General features: G+C 39.2%; 2 protein-coding genes across 5 annotated transcripts; one reads left to right on the top strand and one right to left on the bottom strand.

The window, feature by feature from the left end:
- Positions 1-1,009: 1,009 nt before the first annotated feature.
- prodha (proline dehydrogenase (oxidase) 1a) lies at positions 1,010-12,654 on the bottom strand. Its single transcript, XM_006788884.3, has 14 exons — positions 12,250-12,654; positions 11,805-12,013; positions 10,341-10,375; positions 8,628-8,777; positions 8,409-8,473; positions 7,948-8,064; positions 7,751-7,830; positions 7,533-7,614; positions 6,329-6,421; positions 6,072-6,218; positions 4,874-5,049; positions 4,691-4,789; positions 4,326-4,414; positions 1,010-2,617 (listed from the first exon to the last, which is right to left on the bottom strand). Exons 1-14 carry the CDS (start codon positions 12,592-12,594, stop codon positions 2,427-2,429), a joined length of 1,878 nt encoding a protein of 625 aa, XP_006788947.1. The 5' UTR covers positions 12,595-12,654; the 3' UTR covers positions 1,010-2,426.
- A 2,384-nt stretch (positions 12,655-15,038) lies between these two features.
- srsf9 (serine and arginine rich splicing factor 9) lies at positions 15,039-21,318 on the top strand. 4 transcript variants are annotated; one of them, XM_006788886.1, is made up of 5 exons: positions 15,039-15,149; positions 18,427-18,845; positions 19,022-19,191; positions 20,137-20,309; positions 20,404-21,318. In XM_006788886.1, the coding sequence occupies exons 2-5, from the start codon at positions 18,688-18,690 to the stop codon at positions 20,626-20,628; spliced, it is 726 nt and encodes a 241-aa protein (XP_006788949.1). In that variant the 5' UTR covers positions 15,039-15,149; positions 18,427-18,687; the 3' UTR covers positions 20,629-21,318. The 4 variants fall into 4 exon arrangements, with proteins under 4 accessions (XP_006788949.1, XP_006788952.1, XP_006788951.1 ...); XM_006788889.1 differs by having other exon boundaries at positions 18,643-18,845; XM_006788888.1 differs by having other exon boundaries at positions 18,666-18,845.
- Positions 21,319-22,206: the final 888 nt, after the last annotated feature.

The raw sequence follows: 22,206 nt of genomic DNA on the forward strand, positions 1-22,206 counted from the left end.
TCACTGTTTGTCCTGTTAGACCTTAGTGCAGCTACTGTTGTCCACGGTATTTAACTACAGAGATTAGAATGCACCATTGGTATTCAAACAATTACCATGCAGTGATTTGAATCACATGTCTGATAGATTCAAATTTGTTCATGTAAATGGAGAATCTTCCTCCCACACAAAATTTAGCTCCGAGTTCTGTGCTGGGACCAGTACTTTTTTTGGTCTTCACATTATACATGCTTCCCCTAGGAAGTATTTTTAGAAGACATTTCATTGCTATGCAGATGACACACAGCTTTATCTGCCCCTGAACCCAGATGAACCCAGATGAGCACAGGTATATCTTTAAGACATAAAGGCCGGGATGACCTGAGGTTATTGTTCATGGTTCTAAAAAAGATCTTTATGTAAAATCTGAAATATCTAATAAATATGTTGTGTAACCCACTTTAAAATTAGGCTTTAAGCTTTCCTTTTTGATCAAGGTTATAGTTAGGACTGGATCAAGTGACCATAAACCCTTCCTTAATTACACAGCAATAGGCCTAGGCTGCTGGGGAGCTTACCATGATGCACCAAGCATTTTCTTCACCCATCTCTTTCCACTCTCCGTTTACACACCACTATTGTATTTAATCAGCAGTATTTATTAAAAGCTCTGTCTCCCATTGTCTTTTGTCCTGTCTCTCTCTCTGCTCTCTCCCCTTTCTCCTCAATCCCAACGATCATGGCACATGGCTGCCCCTCCTTAAGCATGGTTCTCCCAGAGGTTTGTTCCTGTAAAAAATGAGCTTTTCCCTCCCAGTGTCACAAAGTGCTTGCTCATACAGGGTGATCTGAATGTTGGGGTTTCTTTCTAAATTTGTAGGGTCTTTACCTTATAGTATAAAGCACCTTAAGCAAACTGCTGTGAATTGGTGTTATAGAAAAAAAGTGATTTGAGAATTGAACTGAATTATGTCAGTTTTTAGGACCACCATAAACATTTGCAGTCTGAATAAGAAAAAACAAACAAACATTTCTTGTTCTTTTTTTTAACATTAACTATTTTATTTATTTACATATATTTACACAAGTACATAATATCTTGATACAGCAGTGATGACGAAATAAAACAAGAAAATAAAAGAGAAGACACAAGTCAACATCTCTCATCAGAAATTGACATTGACATATACAATAAACTGTATGGGTGACAAATTAAAGGTAACACAAATCATTCAAAGATGCTCACAACAACACCTCTTTTTAAAATTCTTCCCCATGATCACAAAAGCCACATGCCATTTCACCTCGCCCACAGCTTATATTATATTATATTAATAGTGCAATTGTTCTTGTAGTACTTGAATGCATGATTTTGTAACATTGTGAAACATAGGTCAAAACAGTCCCCGTGTTTCTGCTTTGAACATCTGTCACCGTTCATGGATCAGAACATGCCGTCGATTTCACCGATTGTGAAATTTAGACCATCTGGCAGATATCAACAACTGAAGCATCAAAACATTAATAACTCCTCAAATGGATCACACGGAGTCTTTCTGTTTGCTGTTTGTTTTATCAGAGGCTAAATGAAGGTTTGCTCCTGCAAACATGTGCTTCAAAAGACTAGGTAGTTATCTTGCCTGCAGGCATCTGCAGCAATAATTCCATTTGATCTGCCGTTCCTCTTTTGTGGAGTGGACATGAGAGACTGAAACAGGGATCATCTTTCCCGGGATCCAAAATCTATTGTTTACAATTTTATAGAACTGATTATGATTAAAAACCACAAACACAACTACAGATGTGTGCAGTTTTAATATAATTAAAGTTGCTATAATGCAAAGTAATTATGTTTTCATACATAATCCCTAATTAAAAAAAGTTTACCCTTTGGAGTGGTGTACAGTAAGAAAAAAAATGCTGGCTTTTTTAAAATAACCATAAGGCACTTGTATCTTTTAACTCAACACAATACTTAACACAACATGCAAAGAGCACAATTTTTAAAAGCACAGGATGGCTTTTATGCACACAAGTAGGCCAACTTTGGCATTCAAACATAATTTCTTATCTTCCACTGAATAACTCAATGCAGTCTATCAGGGAAGACCACCATTTAGAAATACACACACATTAAGTTATTTTTAAAATGTTTTAGATGTATGCTGATTTTAAGAATTATCAAGGCCGGTTTAAAAGTTAAACAAATACTAAAATCACATTTTAATGTGACCTAACATCTTCTGCTGCAATATTTCAGCACTACTGTATTGCATGAATACTTAAATATTTAAAACATTTGTCAGTAAAGCTGAAAAACAGTCTTTGCTCTGTTGTCTAGTGAACCAGGAAAGACAAGTCCCAGCTACAAAGAGCAGCTAACACAGAGGTACACCAAGAAGGGTGGAATGCCCAGAAATATTTTGCATATTGTCTGCAAATGTGATTTAGTAAACAGGCTTGTAGATAATCTGACCAGCCAGCAGTCTGCGCCTCAGCTCCTTCCACAGCAGGCTCCTCTCTCTCTGGGATCCCTTCATGATCCCGCGGTTCTCTTGAGCACGGCGGGACAGGTAGGGGATTACTTCATTGACAGGGCCGTATGGAACGTATTTATAGACTGGAAAACCTGCTTGGCCTGTTTTCAGATAAGAGAAGGAGATTCGGTGTTCACGGTCACCACCATGTGTGAATTTGGTGTCATGACTTGGTGTATAACAGCATGCAGTCGATACATTCTGCTTATAATACAAGAATACATTAAGCTAACAATCGCAAATGAAGTGAACAAACAGAGGGTACCAAGTTGTATTCACACATGCACTGAAGCCCTGAGCTTTCCAGACAACACCTGACAGAGGTGCATGTGGGAACACAAATGACTCGTGTAGTCAGACTGGACATTAAACGGTCTTTAAGTTCACAATCTACGTGATGTCCAACTGTGCCTGTTTCACAATAGTTGAAGTAAGAGTCCTGTGAAATCATGCAAGACCCCAGTTTAAACCAGAATATTTCAAGTTGTGAGCACACAGATGAGCCAAAGTCCTGTTGTGTGCTTGACTGTTCTGCTAACCAACGTAGGGGGAGGGATGGGGAGTGTTAATGTTCAGTGAAAAAAGGTGAAGTAATGAATGGTGCAGAAGAAACTATAAATCAAATTCCTAATAAATTCCTTTTAAATTGCAATAAAACTAATAAATTAAGGTTTTGCAGACCACTAACAATCATGGGACAATGTAGGATCAAGTGAATAAGGCCCCAGTCACACTGGCTTAGAGACCATCCCCCCGACTGATTGTGAGTGAAAGCTGGAGACTGGAGGAAAATAATTGCTACAAGCCGAGCCACACAGGTCTAGAGTGCAGTCAGTGACAGTCGTTATTTGCCTGAAAGTGAAGGACTTTTCCGAGCTGAAGTGAAACTGTAAAATAAAAGCTTTACCTTTTGAAAACTTTTACTTTGAAGGCGAACCTTTTACATTTTTGGTAGGCTTTTAACTACCACTAGGCTACTAGTTGGAGAGTTTTAGTAGACATAAATAAACACCACAGGCAATCCAAGCAATTAGTGGAAGCTTTTTAGTGCAGCACCTTTTTTTTGCAACCAGTTTTACCCAGTGAGAGCCAGCAACCAGGGACCACTCCCAACCAGCCGGGGAATTTCCCCAGCAACCAGTGGTGGTATCATATCCAATATCACGAACAAATCCTGAGCAGTGTGCCCATGTGCACAGTGTCGTATCACGAAACCGCAATAAAAAAAAAAAGAGGGAGGGTTAACCCTCTCAAGGCAGGCGTTGCCGATTTGCAACAGTTAAAAACTAACAACCTGATTACCCCACATACATATTTTATGAGTGTATTTTACTCAGAAGTACCACTGCAGGACTTGGTTGTGCATTAGCAACAAAAAGTTTAATTTGAGCCTGAGAGGGTTAAGTGACACAGAGGTCCAACTCCTCTTTTAGTGAGTTTCTCAGATATAGATATCTCCTTTGTATTGAGGGATTAATCATCTGCAAAATCAAACAAATGACTTAAACAGCAACAGTCTAAAAATATAAAGTTGAAGCAGCTGTTAAAGAAACTGGATGATAAATGTCATGTTCTGTTTGTACAATGATTAATATCATTCACAGGAATAAGAGTAGCATTAAACTTCAAAGTGTTTGCTGTCAACATGGCCTCAGACAAGGTCAGTGACTGCCTGGATATCGTAGTATTGACATCACTGGGAACAACACTTCAGTGGTACGTCTTTGACCACATGACCACACGCCTACATGTCATGTGCCTCGGTGATTTCGCAACACGCAGTTTACTTTAGTGCTGAGTGTAACATACCTAGTGGGAAGCTGATCTGGTCACACATCCCCAGCAGCTGTCCAAAGTAAACTTTATTCTCAGTGGGTGACAGGCCCATTTCATTCATCCTGTAAAAACAAAAAAAGAAAAAAAACAGAGAAACACATTTTAAAGGACTGTTACATAATCAGAGGTGGAACATAGTATCCCGCCGCTCTCTGTTAACCCTATAGCTGCTTTGGAGGCTTTACGAGGAATATTTCACTTTGAGCAGTTATACAAGTATGAGTTCAGACTGTTAGGGTTAATCCTTCAGGAATGAAAGCTTTAGGGTATTTGTACATGCTCAAACTAAATCTGAGTTTTGTCTCTGTACATGTAAAGTACTCAAGGACAAAACGTACTTATCGAGGGTGAACTTCACTGTGTCCTCATTGTGAGTTGCAACCATAACATTTGCTTTCCTGCTGTGTTCAATCTCCTCCAGCACATACTCCAAACACCTAAACAAACAGCGGAGCAGATGGTTAGGATTTATGCAATTTCTAGCAGAATCACCAAGCGGCTTGATAAAAATTCAGACTTACTTATGATACATCCTGTTAGTGGCCTCATAGTCTGGGTTTATTGGATCCTCATATCCAATTTCCTTCGCCCTGGCTCTCTCTTGGTACATGTAGGCTCCGCGAACGAGTTTGGCACCAAAGTACCAACCCTCCCGCCGAGACAGCTCAACATCCAAGGTCACGTTGTCGTAGGCTTCCTAAACGCCATTAACAACACAAACTTAAAAGGGCATCCAAACCTAGCATAAAATAACCACAATTATGCTAATCGTAACATCGGTAGATGCAAAATTGCATGATTAATGTGCACAAAATATTTTGTTTATTTAATATATATAAAAAGCCATATCATTTAAGGAAAAAATGTGGAGAGCTCTTAACTTGTAATTATATCTTCCTCATCACTACAATCACAAGAAAAGTGTCATAATTATCAAATCCTGTTTGTTCTCTTTACACTGCACATAAAGTTTAGAGTGCAGATGAAGATTGCGGTGATCACTTTCAGCACTCTCTGTGGTCAGGTGCCACTATCTGTGTAGGTTCTCAGTCATCCAGGTCACGGTAGTGCAATAAGCTTGGAAAGAAAGGTATTTCTCAGACCTTGTTTCATGTGATGAGGCACATGATTAATAATCTTAAGCAACAACCCACACTAGGGATTATACAACTGGCACTCTCTACCATTTGGTTTTAGGAATGAAGAAGCCGCTTGGATGAGAGGTAAAACATTCTCATGAAGTACAAACATTTTTCTGGTGGTACCTCGGTCCAGGCTAAGGACTCAAGGAGATTATGTATTTCTGAGGTTGTGGAGCTGTTGAAGTTGTTCCCACTGGACTTAAGATCTGTGGACACTGCTTAAGACCCAGTTTACAGATTTTGATCTTGGATGCTGAGATATAAATACATTTCACCTCCTTACTTATGGACAGATTATTGAGGGAGAAATTGGCACTAGTATTGGCAGATTTGGGACTGTTTTTTGTGTGGTAAACAAACTGATGTGCCACAGTTTGGAAAGCACTCTGGCAAAGAAACTTCCTGTTTCTTATAAAACATTGCTTTAACTAATAAAAAATTTAAAGAATTACTGCAAAATAAAAACACTATCGGTATATTCAGTGTGTTTCGATAGGTTAGTAAGTAGCAACAATCATCACAACACACACTAGTTTGTCAGTCGAGTTCAGCTTCATTGAGAAAACTGCAGTTTCACCTTGAGGTAACACTGGTAGGTGTTGAAAATGACTGGCTTTTCTCTGTTGAATTTCCTCTGCATTTCCAGGGTCAGGCGACTGATAGCTGGTTGGAAGTACGTCTGCTCGGCATCCACCATTAGCCTCACCCCGTTCTCTACAGCATGCTGTAGTGCACAAAAACAATTAGAGAGTAAAAAGCACCATATAAAACCGTGTCCTATCCCTATATTGTTGCCCACACTATTTGCAGGTACAGGTTGCTTAGTGTCCTCACCTTGGCCAGAATATCCACTCTCTGAAGCATTCTCTTCATCTGCCTCTCTTCTTCTTCAGTAAATATATTCAGCAAAGGCTCCAGATGGCCGGTCTATGCAACCAAAACAAAAAAATATTAATCGACTTTATGATTAATATAAAGCCATAAATTCTATCTCCATGTGACTGGCAGGAAAGAGTTCAACATCGGTGCCAGAAACGTTTCCTATATTTGTCAGCTGCCCTCAATTATACTGGTTACATGGCCAATGCGAAATGAGCACTTCCCAAAACAAGTCCCAAAACATGCTATTCTAATGCATTAAAATGTTTTTCTTTTGTGGTGGGAGGGCATAATGTTCCCCCAGGTAGGCAATTTAACTTGTTGCCACAAAGCAATGAAGACTTTATGACAAGGTGAGAAACAAAGCTGTTGCTGTTGTTGGCACTTCATTTTTCCAGTTTTATTGCTCATAGCTGCTGTTTTTAAATCGTTTATTACACCATAAATTTAATAACATAGCTATAGATAAATCATAAATTAGAAAAGCCATGTACAAGAAGCATTTTATCTACTTTAAAAGTTCATAATAATTAACAGAAAAAGGTAGTCATCTTTTTCATTGGCCTTTAAAAGCCTCCAAAGTTTGGATTTGTTGGCTTTATAAGCTTCTAAAATGTGGAAGGTAATGCTGTGACACAGTGAAAATGGAGAGATAAGACAACAAGTGACCAAAGGAGGCCACAAATGAGAAGAAATAACAAGATTAATAGCAGAACAAGTACAAAAAAGTGAGACATTTGATTGTCGAACACAGTTGTATTTCTGTTATCATCAGTAGACATAAAACAGCATAGATTACCTTTACTAAGTTCATATTATCTTAACTGTAACTAACTTGATGCTCTCCTAAAATCCCACCGCAGATTCTTTTTTTAGTAAGGCCAGTAAAGGGTTTGAACAAAAAGTAGTAGGGAAGGCATTAAGGCAAAGGGTGCTTTATGTTTGCGTTCAGTCAAGCATGATAATCTTTTCCACTTCAGTGGAAATGGCTGAACAAACATGGAGTGCCTGGTAACAGCTTCTCTGTGTATTGCACAGGGAATAAGAAACAGCGAAGAGATGAAGCGACACCTGTGATCATTCAAACCAATCAGCTGAAATCCAGTCATTTTTTTCTCCCCCCTCCAAACCACTAAAACGTCATGTGATGATGACTCACCTGAAGGTTTGGCACCATAAGCAGATTTGAAATCTTTGTTGTGTCGTTTATTAAACTGTTCCAGTCCAACAGATCAATTGTTCTAGAAGTAAGACATGAGAATATAAAGCCAAAAAAGAAAAAGCTGAATAAAGGTAAAACTAGAAAGAACTTGGATGAAGGATTATTAAAGTGCAGTTAAAGGAGATTAATTGTGAACAAATGAGTGACTGTCCTACCCAGACAGGCCCAGCTTCTCTCCAGTAAACCAATTCTCTATGTCATCTTTGGCTCCAACACCCAGCTCAGTCAAACTTTCCTACAATGAGAGTACACCTCAGTTCATTATTGTTAACCATAAAGGTTGGAACACCTTAAAAATAACAAAAAAAAAAATGACATGAAGACATCATTTGAGCATAAACTTGCATATCACCTTGAGCTGCTCCAGCTCCAGTTTCTGTTCTAAAACCGTCATTTGAGATTTTCCCTGTTGCGCTGAGAGGAAGTTAAAAAACCGTCTCCATTTAACCAGGACTTCGGAAAACTGGAGCTGTTTGAACAGAGGGCAACATATTAATTATCAAGTAACAGCAGTAGTTTTATCCGAGGGTTTGTAATGGGGTTGACTGACCACAAGAGTAGCTTGTTTACAGAAAAAAATCAAACAGTTTAACTATCTTTTAATCTTTGACACTGAGATGTAAAAACTACTTTTTTTACTGATCAAAACTTTGAAGTGATCAAGTAAAAAAAAAAAAAAAGATTTCCTCCTGTAATCAGACTAGCTCTTCTGCTACATTTCTTTGCTAAATTAAGGTCATTTAAGACTTAAGTCTAAACCCTGTGACACTAAGTTTCAGTTAACAATGAATGAATGAAAAACTTTAATCTTACAAGGAACTGTGGACGACCCAGTGCAGTCATTTTGATAGCAGAAAATCCATCATTAGAAGCTCCACCTGAAAGGAAACAACAAACCTCATGTCACTTTTTTTTATTAGATTTTTTTCTTTAAATAAATAATCTACTTTGTTAAATTACTTTTTAAGTATTTATGTTTTACACTATTAAAATGAACCCAAACTGTGCTTAACAAGCAGTTGTACTACTTACCAGAAGCTTTAATGCAGTTTATGAATGTCTCCATTTGCATATCACATTTGGCCTCATCTGCATAGAAGTAAGTTCGTGCACTGATAACTCCCCCGCGCCTGTCTCCAAACTGACGATGGGCCTTGTACTTCTTCTCACGATGATCCGCACCTGAAGTGAGACGCAACTTTAGTGGCTTGTTGCATGAAAAAAAAAACCCTCAAGTTCACCAAGATTTTGATATCCCGACAATTAATAATCAATTCACAGACAAAGGAGATTTAGAGCCTAAACAACACATCATTACTATGTAACTATAATGGTCTATCAAAGGTATCCAGTGCATATTTTGTCCTATATGTTCAAATAAGAACAAGATTTTTGAGGGAATTTAGGATTGTTGTTATTATTATATAGCTCATGATATAGTCTGTGGAGCACATGTAGCAGTGGAGCATCACAGATATAGAGAATGCAGTGCAGAGAAAAGTGGTGTCTTCTTGATAACTTGGTTAATAACTTTGCTAAAAAATTTGTGAAATAGATTCTGAAAACATGGCTGACCAATAACCAATGACCATTTTCCCTTGCTCATAATGCCTGTATGTCTGCATGTACCCAAGCTCTTCCTTAACAGGTGGCCCAATCTGAACGAAACTTTGCATGAATATCGTCACACATGCAACAATTAATAACAACTATATGTATTTTAAAAAATGCCTTAATAAAATGATAAATTTGTTTAAGTTATGAATAAATATTTAATTAGGAATTTGAACTACCCATAGGGCTAGACAATGTAATTCTAACACACACATACTTACATATAAAAATAATATTGACCAAAAGATTAGAAATTAGAAATCATGATTTCTTTACTCTTGCATCAGTGACTGCCCCCAAAGAAGTCAGCGTTATTCGGGACCTAGATAGCATGCAAGATACCTCTTGCATAAAATCCTGGAGGTGCATGTGTTTTATTTTTAAGCTTTGCAGGTGATGTAACTGTAATGGACACAAATATGTTTGTGAAAACCGAGGGAGGAAAAGGAGGCAGTGGAAAATCAGGGATGGTCATTGGAGAGCTCCGACGAATCCGAGAGCCCTGAAGCAACACGATGGCTATAATGCTGCCTTAACTGATTGCATTTGATTTAAAAGGAGCAGTTTTACTGCTATCATTTATCCTACAATGTGAATGGATTATCATCAGAAGGAATTCCATCCTAAAGGGGGGCATTTTTTAGTTTGTTACAATTACTGAGAACACAATAGATATCAAAAACAAGCTTTACTTTATTCATTTAAAACTAGCCACTCTGGTTGCAAATCAATGTGCATGTAACACATAAGCACTTTTAATTCAGCTCCCACAAAGACTGATTTGAAGTAAGTATAAAATAAGTTTGTCTCAGAGTGATCGCCAACAGGTAAATGATACACAAACACATTAAATATCAACCCCTTAAACACTACCCAGCTTCACCCCACAGTGTCTGTTGAACTTGACATTTCAGCCCCCACAAGATCCAGTTATAACCAGTAACATCCTGACTAGACTACATGGAGGCATAACTATGCATACTAAACCACCGAACAGCTGAAGCAGCTGACTAGTCAGCAGCTCAGCCTTGTCAGCTTACTCCACAGCAGTTCTTTAGTCAGAGACGTATGCAAAATAAAATAAAAAATAAAATAAAGCTTGTTAGTTTTGTTTTTTACTGACACACATACCTGGACTTTCTTTCTCTGCCTCAGAAACACATGAACTGTAAAAAAAAAAAAAGAGAGAGAGAGAGAGAGAATTGTCATTAGAACAGTAAAAAATTTGTCTCATCTTTGTTTCTTTCAGTCAGATCAATAGCAACTTTTATAACACAGCATACTAACAGTAATAAGACAATGAATAGTGGAAAGTCTGAAAAGTTTCAAAAAGACAGAAGGCTGCATGATGATAAAAGGCACTGTTTCATTCTTTTAACAGTCACAATGAAATCTTATGCAACCGTGACGATGACCTGCTTTTCAAGTTATGTTGCGACGTGAGAGACACATTGGGGAACAAAGGCAAATAACCAAGGTGAACAAAAACTAAACTAAAAACTAAAACTTGATTTGAAAGAACATTTTAGTTAACCAAAATAAAAATCAAAACTAGATTTTGATTATTTTTTTAAATTAACAGATTTTTTTTTTTTTAGAACTTGTAAAAAAAAAGTACAGAGGAAATATCCTTAGTGTTAGAATCTGTTAGTTAGCATGATGAGGCATCATTGGTCTTTATCAGAAAAAGCAGTTTAGTTCCTCCTGTGTCTGTGTGTTGGGATAGTCCTAAGTAGAGCACTGTGGGTATTTTCAATCACAGAATATTGTGTAACACTTGCTAGTGAGCCTCAATGTGCCTCCTGAAAGCAACTCTCATGGCAACCCATGAGGCCTTTCAATGATGCCCATCTCTGAAAAACTGGCTCAACCAATCAGAGCAGGGAGGCCTGTCTTAGCGAGCCAATAGAGGACAAGCACTGTTGAACTGCCTGAGAATAACACTGACAAATTAGGTTTTGATTATAAAGCATTACATGTTATGACTGGCACTGCTTTGATAAAAAGCCTAACAGAAGCCGTCTGTGAGGTGATAAGATAAGAGGACACTGATATCAAAGTGCAGCCCAGTGGAATAGTTTTGACACTCAAGTAGGACACATAACTTGAACTTAAGTGATAATTTCCAGAGGGACAACTTAGTACAGAGACACAGGCAATGGTCAACCAAGAGCATTTCAAATATCACAACTACGTTTTTTTGATATATGCATATGGTTAGTTAATGTGCCGAAGAGAAGAGGCAAAATGAGAGGAGAGGCTCTAAAACATGAGCTATATGCATGGAGACATAGACCTAAATACTTCTGTGGAAACTAACAGTCAAATTACTCATTTAATTCACTATTAAAGATATCAATACAAATCAGGTAATACACGTACTACAGTTTCTCAGTCTTTTAATGAACTTGTTGTACTAACACTGCTAAAATATCCATTACTGTGATTTTTTTCAGTCCTGGAGCTGCTCTTCCTAGTGTGCTGCTCCTATTACAGCCACACATGGAGACAAGTAATGGAGAGGATCTCTCTTCCACAGAGAGAGCACCACAGTCCTTAAGGAGAAATCAGCCTACGTGTGTATTTGCTACTCACTCCATCTCCTTCTTCTCCGCTTCCTCTTGTGTCAGGTCTTCTTCCACGCTGTAGTCCAAAACTGCCCCCACACCAAAGGCCTCATTTTTCCGAATTAACGGTTTGATGGAGTTGTGGTCTTCCCCTGCCACAAACTGCCCATAGAAGGTCATCTTCATCAGCTTCTCAAACATCCACTGTCCAAGCAGCTTCCTGCTCAGATCCATCAACTGAAAACATGACAGGGACAAGAAAAACAACAGGTTACTCTGCCTGAGTGGTTTACAGCCCCTTTTACATTTTCACCTCGACGAGTCAAAAGCGGAAACACATTCATAGCGCGCCAACGCGGAGAGTTCATTGAGCTTTGGTAAAGCGGTGCACCGGTTTGGTGCTGATCTGGACGCACGTGTGTGTAGGGTTAACAGAGGATGCGTTATCGGGCCGATCAGTCCCGTCAACTCACCTCTTTGTTCTTGTCAACCAGGATGTCAAACGTACACAGCTTGAAGACCAACAGACTCCGGAGCAGCTCAATATTACCTTTGCTCTTATAGGCTTCCTGTGTGTTTTCGAAGTCGATATGGGTTTTACTCAGCGGAGCTTTGGTAGCTTTTCTACACTGGCTGATGAGTTCAACCGGCGCAGCCTCTACCACGGTGCAGCCATTCGTCTGCTGCTGCTGCTCCTTCTCTTCTCGAGTTTTGGTGGATGCGACTGTTGAGCGGCATCTCGCAGGCGAAATCCGCAGTTTTCGGATGCTGCCGGAGTTTGCACTGACCAAGGATGCTACAAACTTAGTGTACGACATGCCTTCTTCGCCTTTCTGAGCGGCAGCTGCACGCAGACTGAGACCGGCAGACTTCTTTGCCGATTGGATATTTGGAGTGTTGCGTAATGAGCGCGCTCTGGTATGTCAGAATCGGGAGGTGGCGCCCTGCCTCACTTGTTACATCACGTCCCCGATAGGCATCACGCAAGAACCCAGGGCCTCATTCTATTGAAAAACCTGAAACACTCCCCCGTCGTGTAGTAGGAGAAGCAGATGGTTTAAGAGAAGCAGGAGGCCTTACACTGAGGGCAATAGTTATTTGATCCAGTGCTAAATTTGTGAACAGTCCCTCATTATTTGGCCATTTGATTTTAATGCAGAGAGACAGAATATAAAGCAAAAATCCAGAAAAAAAGACATTACATAAAAGTTGATTTGCATGTCATTCAGTGAAGAAGCATTTGATTGCCTACAACCCAGTCAGGATTTTGGTTCCCACAGATTGTTTGTGTGTCCAATGGGGCCGAGATTACAGTCAGTCAATCAATTGTAGCTACTCAATTCAATTTATTTTATTCATTTATTTACTTACTATTTATTTACTACTGGAGAACCTGTAATGTACATAAAGCACACCTGCCAAAAAACTCTGTTTCTTCCATTACAACCTCTCAACCATCAGCTGTCAGAGCTGTCAAAGGATGTCAGGGCAAGATTGTAGACCTGCACGAGGCTGGAGTGGGCTATAAGACCATTAGCAAGATGTTTAGTGAGAAGGTGACATCTGTTGGTGCAATTATTTGGAAATGGCAATGATATGAAATGGTCACCAGTCCCCCTCATTCTGGATGCATTCTGGATGCAAGATCTTGCTTCATGGGGTGAGTAGATTATGATGGTGGATCAGACCTAAATTACATGGGAGGAGCTTGTTAAACATCTGAAGGCAGTTGTGACCACGGTAATACTGATAATACTATTGGTAACACTCTACGCTGTATGGGCTGATATCTTGCAGTGCCAGCAAGGACCCCTTGCAGAACAAGGCACATGTGCAGGCCAGTGAACATCTTAAGGAGTCAGAGAAGGCTTGGGAGAGAGTGCTGCGGTCAGATGAAACCGAACTTAACTCAGCCCACCGTGTTTGGAGGAAGAGAAATGCTAAGTATGACCCAAAGAAAAACATCCCCACAGTCAAGGATGGAGGTGGAAACATACAGTTTTTCTGCTAAGGATTACAGGATAACTTTGCTGCATGGAGGGGGCCACTGGAGGGGCGGGCATGTATCATAAAATCTTACATGAAAAAAAAAAATCTCCTTCTCTCAGTCAGCATGACAATGATTCAAAACATACTTCCAAGGCAATGGAGACATGCTTAAAGTAGAAGAACAGTAAGGTCATTGAGGGGCTAGCCAGCCTAAATCCTGTAGAAAATCTGTGGAGGATGCTGAAGCTTCAAGTTGCCAAACACCTGCCAAGAAACCTAAATGTTTCTGTAGAGAAGTCAACCAAAATCCCTCCTGAGATGTGTGCAGATGTAGTGACCAGCTATAAGAAACGCTTTATCTCCTTGCTTAGCAACACCACCAGGTACTTGTGTTTTCTTGTAGATCAAATACTTATTTCACTCTATGATGTGCAAATCAGTATATAGCTTTTATGTAATGTGAAAAATTTTCTAGATTTTAAGTTGATATTCTCTCTCTCTCTCTCTCTCTATTAAAATTAAATTAATAATGAACTTTTAATTCAGAGGATAGAAATGAGAACTAGTTTGTGTTACAAAACAAAGCAGTCAGTGTTCTCAATTTTAGTCCCTCTCGGTTTCGTATAGAAGCTTTTTTGGGGTTTTTTTGGTTTTTTTTGGTTATCTCAAAACTTGACTTTATATAACTCAAAATTAGGGTTAGGGGCAAAATTGTTTATTTTATTTTCCTTTTCTTGTTTGTTTGTTTGTTTGTTTTAGTAAGTCTCAGACCAACTATAAACCCTAAACCCAATTTTGAGTTATTAAGTTAAAATGTCAAGATAATAAACTGAAAACTTTTTTTCCAGATGGCGAATAAACTAATTCAGCCAAGGGAAAAAAATATGAAGAAACCACAAATTGCTGGTGTAAAGTAGTTTGGAGACTGTACTGCAGTAGTTTTTGTTTTGTCTTTTGTTTTTTCTTAAGCGGCACGTTTTCTTCAGACTAAGTCAAGTGCATATTCACATATTTTTTTTTCTGCCACTCTTGACTTCCTGTGTACTACCACAACTCCTGTCTTGGCACTCTATCATATATTTCCTCTAGGTCCACAAAGACACCGCGCACGTGTTCTTCTAATCTTCTCTCTACTGCTCCAACAACCCTCTCAAAGCAAACATCATTGTAACGCTCGGCTGCTGCTCACTGATCGTCACCACAACTTCTCCCAGCAGCAGGGGGCAGCAATGATGTAACAGTGGCTACTGTCTACCGGAAATGAAAAGCTGTAGAAGAAGAACGCAGCCATCTCCCGTAAATGTGCTAACTTACGCGGAAGCAGCAGAGTGTGCTAACTGGTTGCATTAATTCTACAAACAGGCACATTTACCTGCTCTAAAAGGTAATCAGACACATTTATTATTTTAAGTATTTTTTTTTACCACATGCACTTACTATGCGCTCTCTGAAAGCGATAAATATTAGCAAATTGTAGCCGACCCAGAGTCTTTTTAGCCTGACTCGCTGATCGACCTTACGTTACCAACAAAGGGACTGCGCTGGTTTCGCAATTGCTGGTGTGCAAATTATAAGCTAGGGGTTAGTTTCTAGATATAAAGGTCAAGTTGAATGGGTCGACTGAAGAGGCCGTGTTACAAGACTTAAAAAAAAAAAAAAGAAAGAAAGAAAGGAAAATACCTGAACTGCTTTTAATGTAAGCAACCCCTCGTTTACAGCCGCCTGTTGCTAACAATAGCTATGACTACTTTAGCAGTAGCCACTGTGATATTTTAGGGCAAAGCCAAATTTGAATGGCTGGAACAAATCTGGACTGTAGTGTCTAAGCGGTAATGCTAACCAGGAGCTCTTGAATTTTAGGTTAAATTGAGGTCAGATCGCAGTTGTTCAGCTATGGGACGGTAAACAGGTTTGGTAGGTTCAGCAACTGCTCGATTAAACGGGGTTTTCAAGGCCCCGGAAACGCCTTCAAGTCCAGGTAAACGCATAGGGTACGGAAAACACCTGTTAGCAGCTGTATGACAGCCACCAAAACACCGTTTTTATGAATATTACATTTTGTTTCAATATGCTGGGTTTGTATATAAATTTTATGCGGCAGCTTTTAAAATGATCACCAGCCTAAATGTCTTTGAGTTTACAGAAAAATGTAATAGTAGTGTTAGTCTGGAATAATGCACATTGGACGGCGACAGTCTCATGATAATATTGCGATATTTCAAAGTAATTTTGTAATAATTATGTTTGTGATAGTGTGGGCAAAAATACAGCACTTATTGGTGTAAAAGCAACAATCTGAAATTTTAGCCTTTTTCCAGTGAGCTGCCGTCATAGATCGCGGACTACACGATTCAAACTGCGTGTCTATTGCCACAAGGTGCCAGCAGCAGCACTGCAATAGACTAGTTGTTACACAGTATATGTCAAATGTAAGACCAAAAGCCGGTGGAGTGGTGCTTTCCTGAGAAAATTGAAGTGAAAAGATAGCATAACTGCTTAATTCTTTGGTTTAACAATAACTAAATGAACTTAACGTTGTAGCTCTTCAGGACCCTTTGGAGTGTTGTAACCTAATAAAATAGAAACTGAGCTTTTTAACTAGTTTCATCCACCATTTATTTTGCATGTCATATGGAGTGCAACTAGTGAGTGCTCTATATGTGTCTTTATCACGTATCTTCATAGCATGGTTGTAGTCGCTGAGCTGCATTAAGCTGGACCAGTTTTCTTATGTGTTTTTCATATTGTTGTGTTGCTTTGGAGGTCTGCCCTCCCAACTAACCGTCAAACAATTTTCATATTATTGGCTCCCTTTTTTACAAGTAGAAATATAAGAAAGTGTTGCGCTGCCCATCATTTCTTTATATTTTGCTTTGAGCTAGACATCCTTGTAATTTTTAAAGTGGTCTTGAGAAATAGTCCTCCAGGTTTTCTGAAAGTCAGTGTTTTTCTTTGAATAGTGTTATGTCTATGGATAACAATACACTTAACAAAGAACCAGTTTGAAATTGTATTTTTGACACTGTATTACTTCAGCATGTCATGTGTTCCAATGTCTTTTGTTGAATTCATGAAAAACACCAACAATAACACAGTTTGACAGACATGAAATAGTATCTAGGCACCAACAAAGTGATTACCAAAGAGCTCTTAGTTGAAATTTCTGCATGGTGTTCAGTGTGTCCATTTTAAAAAAAAAAGAGGAAACTGGAGGGCCAAAGAAGTGGCAACTCTTACCCCCACCCCCACCAATATATATATATATATATATATATATATATATATATATATATATATATATATATATATATCCACAGGATCTGAAGGTCATGTCTTGAAGAAATCCATCCATCAAAGAACTGTGTCAGACCTGAAAGATACATCTGGACCTTCAGGTGATCCATGTACTGTTCACTGAAGGTTCAACAGAAATGGTCTCAGTGAGGATGGCTGTTAAGAAGCCATTCTTATACAGGGGAAAAGAGAAAGAGGGGAGAAAGAGGTTGAGGTATGTCAAATTACACAAGAACTGGATTAAAAATCAGTAGCAACAGGTCTTCTGGAGCGAGGAATCCAAATTTGAAGTTTTTGGTTGAAAGGAGGAGGTCACAGTACATCAACAGTAAGTGTCTGTAGCCATCTGTAAAACATAGTGGAGGCTCTGTCATGGTTTGCAGCTGTATTTCAGCCAGTGGTGTTGGCTGGAGTTCTTTGAAAAATTTGTGAAATGATGAACACAGAAAATAACGTAAAATCAGAAAACAGCTGATTGGCAGTGGCTTCATTTTTGAGCATGACACTGATAACAAACACACTGCCAATGCAGTAAAAACATACCTGGACAGAAAAACACAGTGACCTCTCCAGAGCTTGGACTTCAACATTATTGAAGAAGTATGGGATCATCTTCACAGAGAATGGAATAAATAGCAGCCAACATCCAAAGAAGAGCTTTGAATGTCCTTCAAGAAGCCTAGAGAACTATTCCTGAAGACTACTTTAAGAAAATACAAGAAAACATCCCTCAGAGAGTTCAGGCTGTGTTCAAGAATAAAGTTGGTCATATCAAATATTGACTTTCAAGGTCATTAGAATTCTACAGACATTTTTGCCTTGTATACGGTTTTTAAATTTCCATTTAGGTTGGCACATATTTCCTATTTTCCAAGGAAAAATATAAAGACGTTTTTTAAAAGGTTTTGCAAAATACATTTTTTTTAGTACACACAGAATTGCATGCTAGCATAATCCACATAAAAAGGAATTCACCAGTTGTAATTAGTGGAACAGCTGTCACATAGGAGTTATAGCAGGTCATTCACCAGTTGGAAGGTTGGTGGTTTGATCCTTGACTCCTCCAGTCAGCATGTTGATATGTCCTTGGACAAGTAACCAAACCCTAGGTTGCCCCCAGTGTATCTACTGGACTGTGAGTCTGTTTTTGTTAAAACAAAAAGGTTAAAGGCATAGAAAAGATTGTTTTTGCAGCAAAAAAGCAGAGTAGAAAAACATGTAAGCATCAGTTCATTTACCATTTACACACAGGTAATCTTTAGTACCTTTTTACATTTTTTCTCACAGTATGCTTATAATCTCAGTTTAAAGAGAACAGATCTGTAATCACTGAAATGGTTGGACATTCATTACACTGTGTTTTAAAGTTTTCAGGCTTGGATCCGAAGTCCTGTGCCATTTTTTTCCTTGAGCCCATCATTTACTACTATCACGGCTTCATCCCTTCTTTAAAGCTTTATTCTTGTGTAAATTAAGGAATTGTCTGCGGATGGACTAAGTTTTGGATTGGGACTAGGAATAGGATTAAGGACCACTTCCACAGCTATTTGTGAAAGCAAGAAGTGATCTCTAAAAGTCTGCAGGTGCCCCCCTTCTTTTGTGTCAGCAGTGTCGCCTACTCAGCCAACATGTCTGATGGCCGGATCTATGTGGGGAATCTTCCCATGGATGTCCAGGAGAGAGACATTGAGGATCTCTTCTACAAATATGGAAAAATTCGTGAAATAGAATTGAAGAACAATAGAGGCACTATCCCTTTTGCCTTCGTCCGATTTGAAGACCCACGGTGAGTTTTGCGGATGGTTTTTGGCAACTCGAATCACACTCCTCCTTGTTGGACACCATAAATTTTGTGGTATATCGTCTCCAGTGACTGCCGGCAGGGAATGGATGGAGACAAGATATCCAACCTTTGTCCGCTAGGCGTACTTTGGTAAGGAGTTCTTTGCTCTCTTCTCTTAGGGATGCAGATGATGCGGTCTATGGAAGGAATGGATATGGATATGGGGACTCCAAGCTGCGTGTGGAGTATCCCCGTTCTAAACCTGGCCCAATGGGAGGTGGTGGAGGAGCACCTAGAGGAAGGTTTGGACCCCCAACTCGAAGATCTGAATTCCGGGTCATAGTGTCTGGTAGGTGGACGCCATGAGTCGTAGCCAATTAATATTTCTCTCTCATTCGGTACGGCCTGGAAATCAAGGGGACTGGTAGGAAAGTGGACATAGGAGTCTTAGGCAGATAACTTTCTCCCATTCGCATGCCGGACTGGAGAACAAGGGGACTGGTAGCTGGACGTCATGAGTCGTAGGCAGATCATTCTCTCTTTCTCATGGCGGACTGGAGGACAAGGGGACTAGTTGAGGACGTCATGAGTCATAGGCAGATATGTTTCTCTCTCTCATGGCGGATTGGAAGTCAAAGGGACTAAGTGGATGAGGTCATGAAAATCAAAACAGTAAAGTGAAACCGGTCATGTTGGCTGAGTAACCCCAAACACCGGCTATAGTGACTGGTAGGTGTCATTTTGTCATTGTGTATCATTAATTATGTTATGTGCTTTGTCAAATGTTTCTGTAGTTCACCTAAAACACTGGGTGGAGAAGTGGGTGGACTTATCAGTCAGGAGACTTGAAAAAGTCAATTAGTTTTTTCCTACTGGTTATAGGGATGACTGACTATCTCAGTATTTTCAGCTGTGGGTTTGGCATTAATAAGTAACTGCTGTGCATGGAAAGTGTTAATGATTAAAGACAGTGTAAATTAACACTTGCTGAATAGGTAGCACCTTAGACAGACCACAAATCCAGGTCTTAGCTTTATAGTGTTTTAACGTTAACCAGGTTGTGTCATTCCTGGCATTTGTAGCAATTTAAAGGCAGGGGAAATGCAAAGTCTTCCACTTCTCCATCTTCTTTAGGTTTCAAGAGGTGTAACAAATAATGAATTAAAGAAAGAGTTGCACTTTGGAGAAATAATGAAACCCTTTCCTGCTAAGATTTTAGGTTTAAAGTGTCAGGTAAATTTAAGCAGGGAAGTATATTTTGTCCACACCATCATTTAGTCTTTTCCTGTTCCAGGACTGCCACCATCTGGAAGCTGGCAAGATCTGAAGGATCACATGCGGGAAGCAGGAGATGTCTGTTTTGCAGATGTGCAGCGTGACGGAGAGGGTGTAGTGGAATTTCTCCGTAGAGAGGACATGGAGTATGCACTGCGTAGATTGGATGGGACAGAGTTCCGTTCACATCAGGTTAGTGTTAGTGTTAGTGATAGTGAGATTTAATCGTTCCTCTGATGATAAACTGCAGCTGATGTCATGTAATTCTTTCGTTATTTCTTGTTAGGGGGAGACGGCTTATATCCGTGTGTATGAGGAAAGAGGTACTCCCAACTGGGATCGATCACGATCCCGTTCCAGATCCAGAGGTCGCTATTCTCCTTACTATAACAGAAGATCTCCCCCTGCGCGCTACCAGTCGCCCCCACGCCATGCTATGTCACGGCATAGCCCACCTCCGAGAAGACACCTTCCGCCACACCACAGCCCACCACCTCGTCATTATCGGTAGAAAGTCGCATCATTTAGAGGAATTGGATGATTATTTTTTTTGGTTTGTTTTTGTAATTCTACATTTGATTTTTTTTGTTTTTGCTTTGTTTTTTAAAAACCTCAGGCCTCCTCATAGCACACACCATTTTTATTTCTTGATTAAAAACATTCCATGGTCAGGAACCCCTGAACAACCTGCTCCTCCCCACAGTCTTGTTTTTTTGGGGGAGTTTTTTTTGTTTGTTAAACACCCATACGTTATCCGGAAACAGAATTATGTGTTAATTTTTTGTGAGATAACCATTTGACCATTATGTAACATATTGGAGGTTTCTTTTATAAAGAAATTCGGGAGTGTGATGTCAAACATTTAAAACAAAGTACACATTTCTGCAGTCCTGCTTCTTGAATTGACATAATTTTATTTTTCATGTGTCACATCTTGGTAGCTTTAAGTATGAAAGGGTGCGTTTTCTGTTTGGCCAAACCAAGAACCCATAAAACTAATCAGTATAGTAAAATTAGTGAACCCTTTTAGTGTAACACGTTGACTGTGAGACTTAATTGTCCTTTGGGTTTGTTTTCGGTTTTTTCTTTGTACGTGTAGGCCGCTGACCGAGGTGGTCTAAATGTAGATTATAATTTGTATGCATCTCTATCGTTTTTGGGGGGTTTTTCTTTACCAATAAAATGCAAACTTTTACTGTGACAGTTTCTTTTCCATTTATTTATTTTCTGTACTTAAAGTGAAGACATTTCCCTTCTTTAATCTGGAGTAATAATTTATATAGAAAAAAAATATGGAGTAGATTCCAAGAAATCAACAGCTGAAAGTTTAAAAATGGTCTATTCAACTTCTGCCCAAACTAGAGTAATGAACTGCATAACATGAAAAAGACACAGAGGACAACTATTCCTTTTTTCTTGCAGTTTTATTCCCAGTCACATCTACGCCAGTAGTCTATTTGCTTAGTCGATTAGTTAGTTAGGGTGATAACCTTTAAATAAATAAATAAAACGTATGCAATAATATGATTATTCCTGAGGTTACTTTATTAGACCTGTGCTTCCAATGACTAAATCAATGCCGATATTGAAATAGTTTGGTTTGGAGCAAGCTAGACCTCTAATGCAGCTTAACATACATATAAAAAAGAAAATCCCAGTACCAACTTTTCTCCTCCAAGGATTACGTGACAGTTTTAAGTTGGGTAGTTGAGCAGCTGATCTGACTTTACCTAAAGAGCTTTATTACCTTCCTCCATCCAGGACGTCAGAGCTGGGTCCATTGAGGTGAGCAAACTACGGTAACATCCAATTATCCGAGTTTTAACTCAAACGAACAAATTTATCAGAGAGATAGCAAAAGCATTAGGACTGGCCAAACCATCCGGTACACTCTTATAAAGAAGGAATGTGCTGAGTAGCTCAGCAAGAAGACTACAGAAGCCAACAGAAGTACACGATGACAGAATTATTTCCCTAGATGAGAAAAACAAAATTTAAATAAGTCAAGAAAATTCATGGCAAGGCAGGCGTGGCATTGTCAAGATCTACAATCAATAGATGCACTGATCAGGCATAACATTATGACTGC

This window comes from Neolamprologus brichardi, chromosome 7, assembly GCF_056152115.1.
Source record: "Neolamprologus brichardi isolate AB-2024 chromosome 7, ASM5615211v1, whole genome shotgun sequence".
NCBI classification, from domain to species: domain Eukaryota; kingdom Metazoa; phylum Chordata; class Actinopteri; order Cichliformes; family Cichlidae; genus Neolamprologus; species Neolamprologus brichardi.

Bases quoted from the DNA above. Each gene is read 5' to 3' on its own strand.
- prodha (XM_006788884.3), bottom strand. From the start codon at position 12,594: ATGTCGTACACTAAGTTTGTAGCATCCTTGGTCAGTGCAAACTCCGGC. The intron at 12,014-12,249 runs GTGAGTTGACGG...TCATGTTTTCAG, and splicing joins TGGTTGACAAGAACAAAGAG to TTGATGGATCTGAGCAGGAA. The intron at 10,376-11,804 runs GTGAGTAGCAAA...TTTTTTTTACAG, and splicing joins GCGGAGAAGAAGGAGATGGA to TTCATGTGTTTCTGAGGCAG.
- srsf9 (XM_006788886.1), top strand. From the start codon at position 18,688: ATGTCTGATGGCCGGATCTATGTGGGGAATCTTCCCATGGATGTCCAG. The intron at 19,192-20,136 runs GTAGGTGGACGC...TTCCTGTTCCAG, and splicing joins ATTCCGGGTCATAGTGTCTG to GACTGCCACCATCTGGAAGC. The intron at 20,310-20,403 runs GTTAGTGTTAGT...ATTTCTTGTTAG, and splicing joins CAGAGTTCCGTTCACATCAG to GGGGAGACGGCTTATATCCG.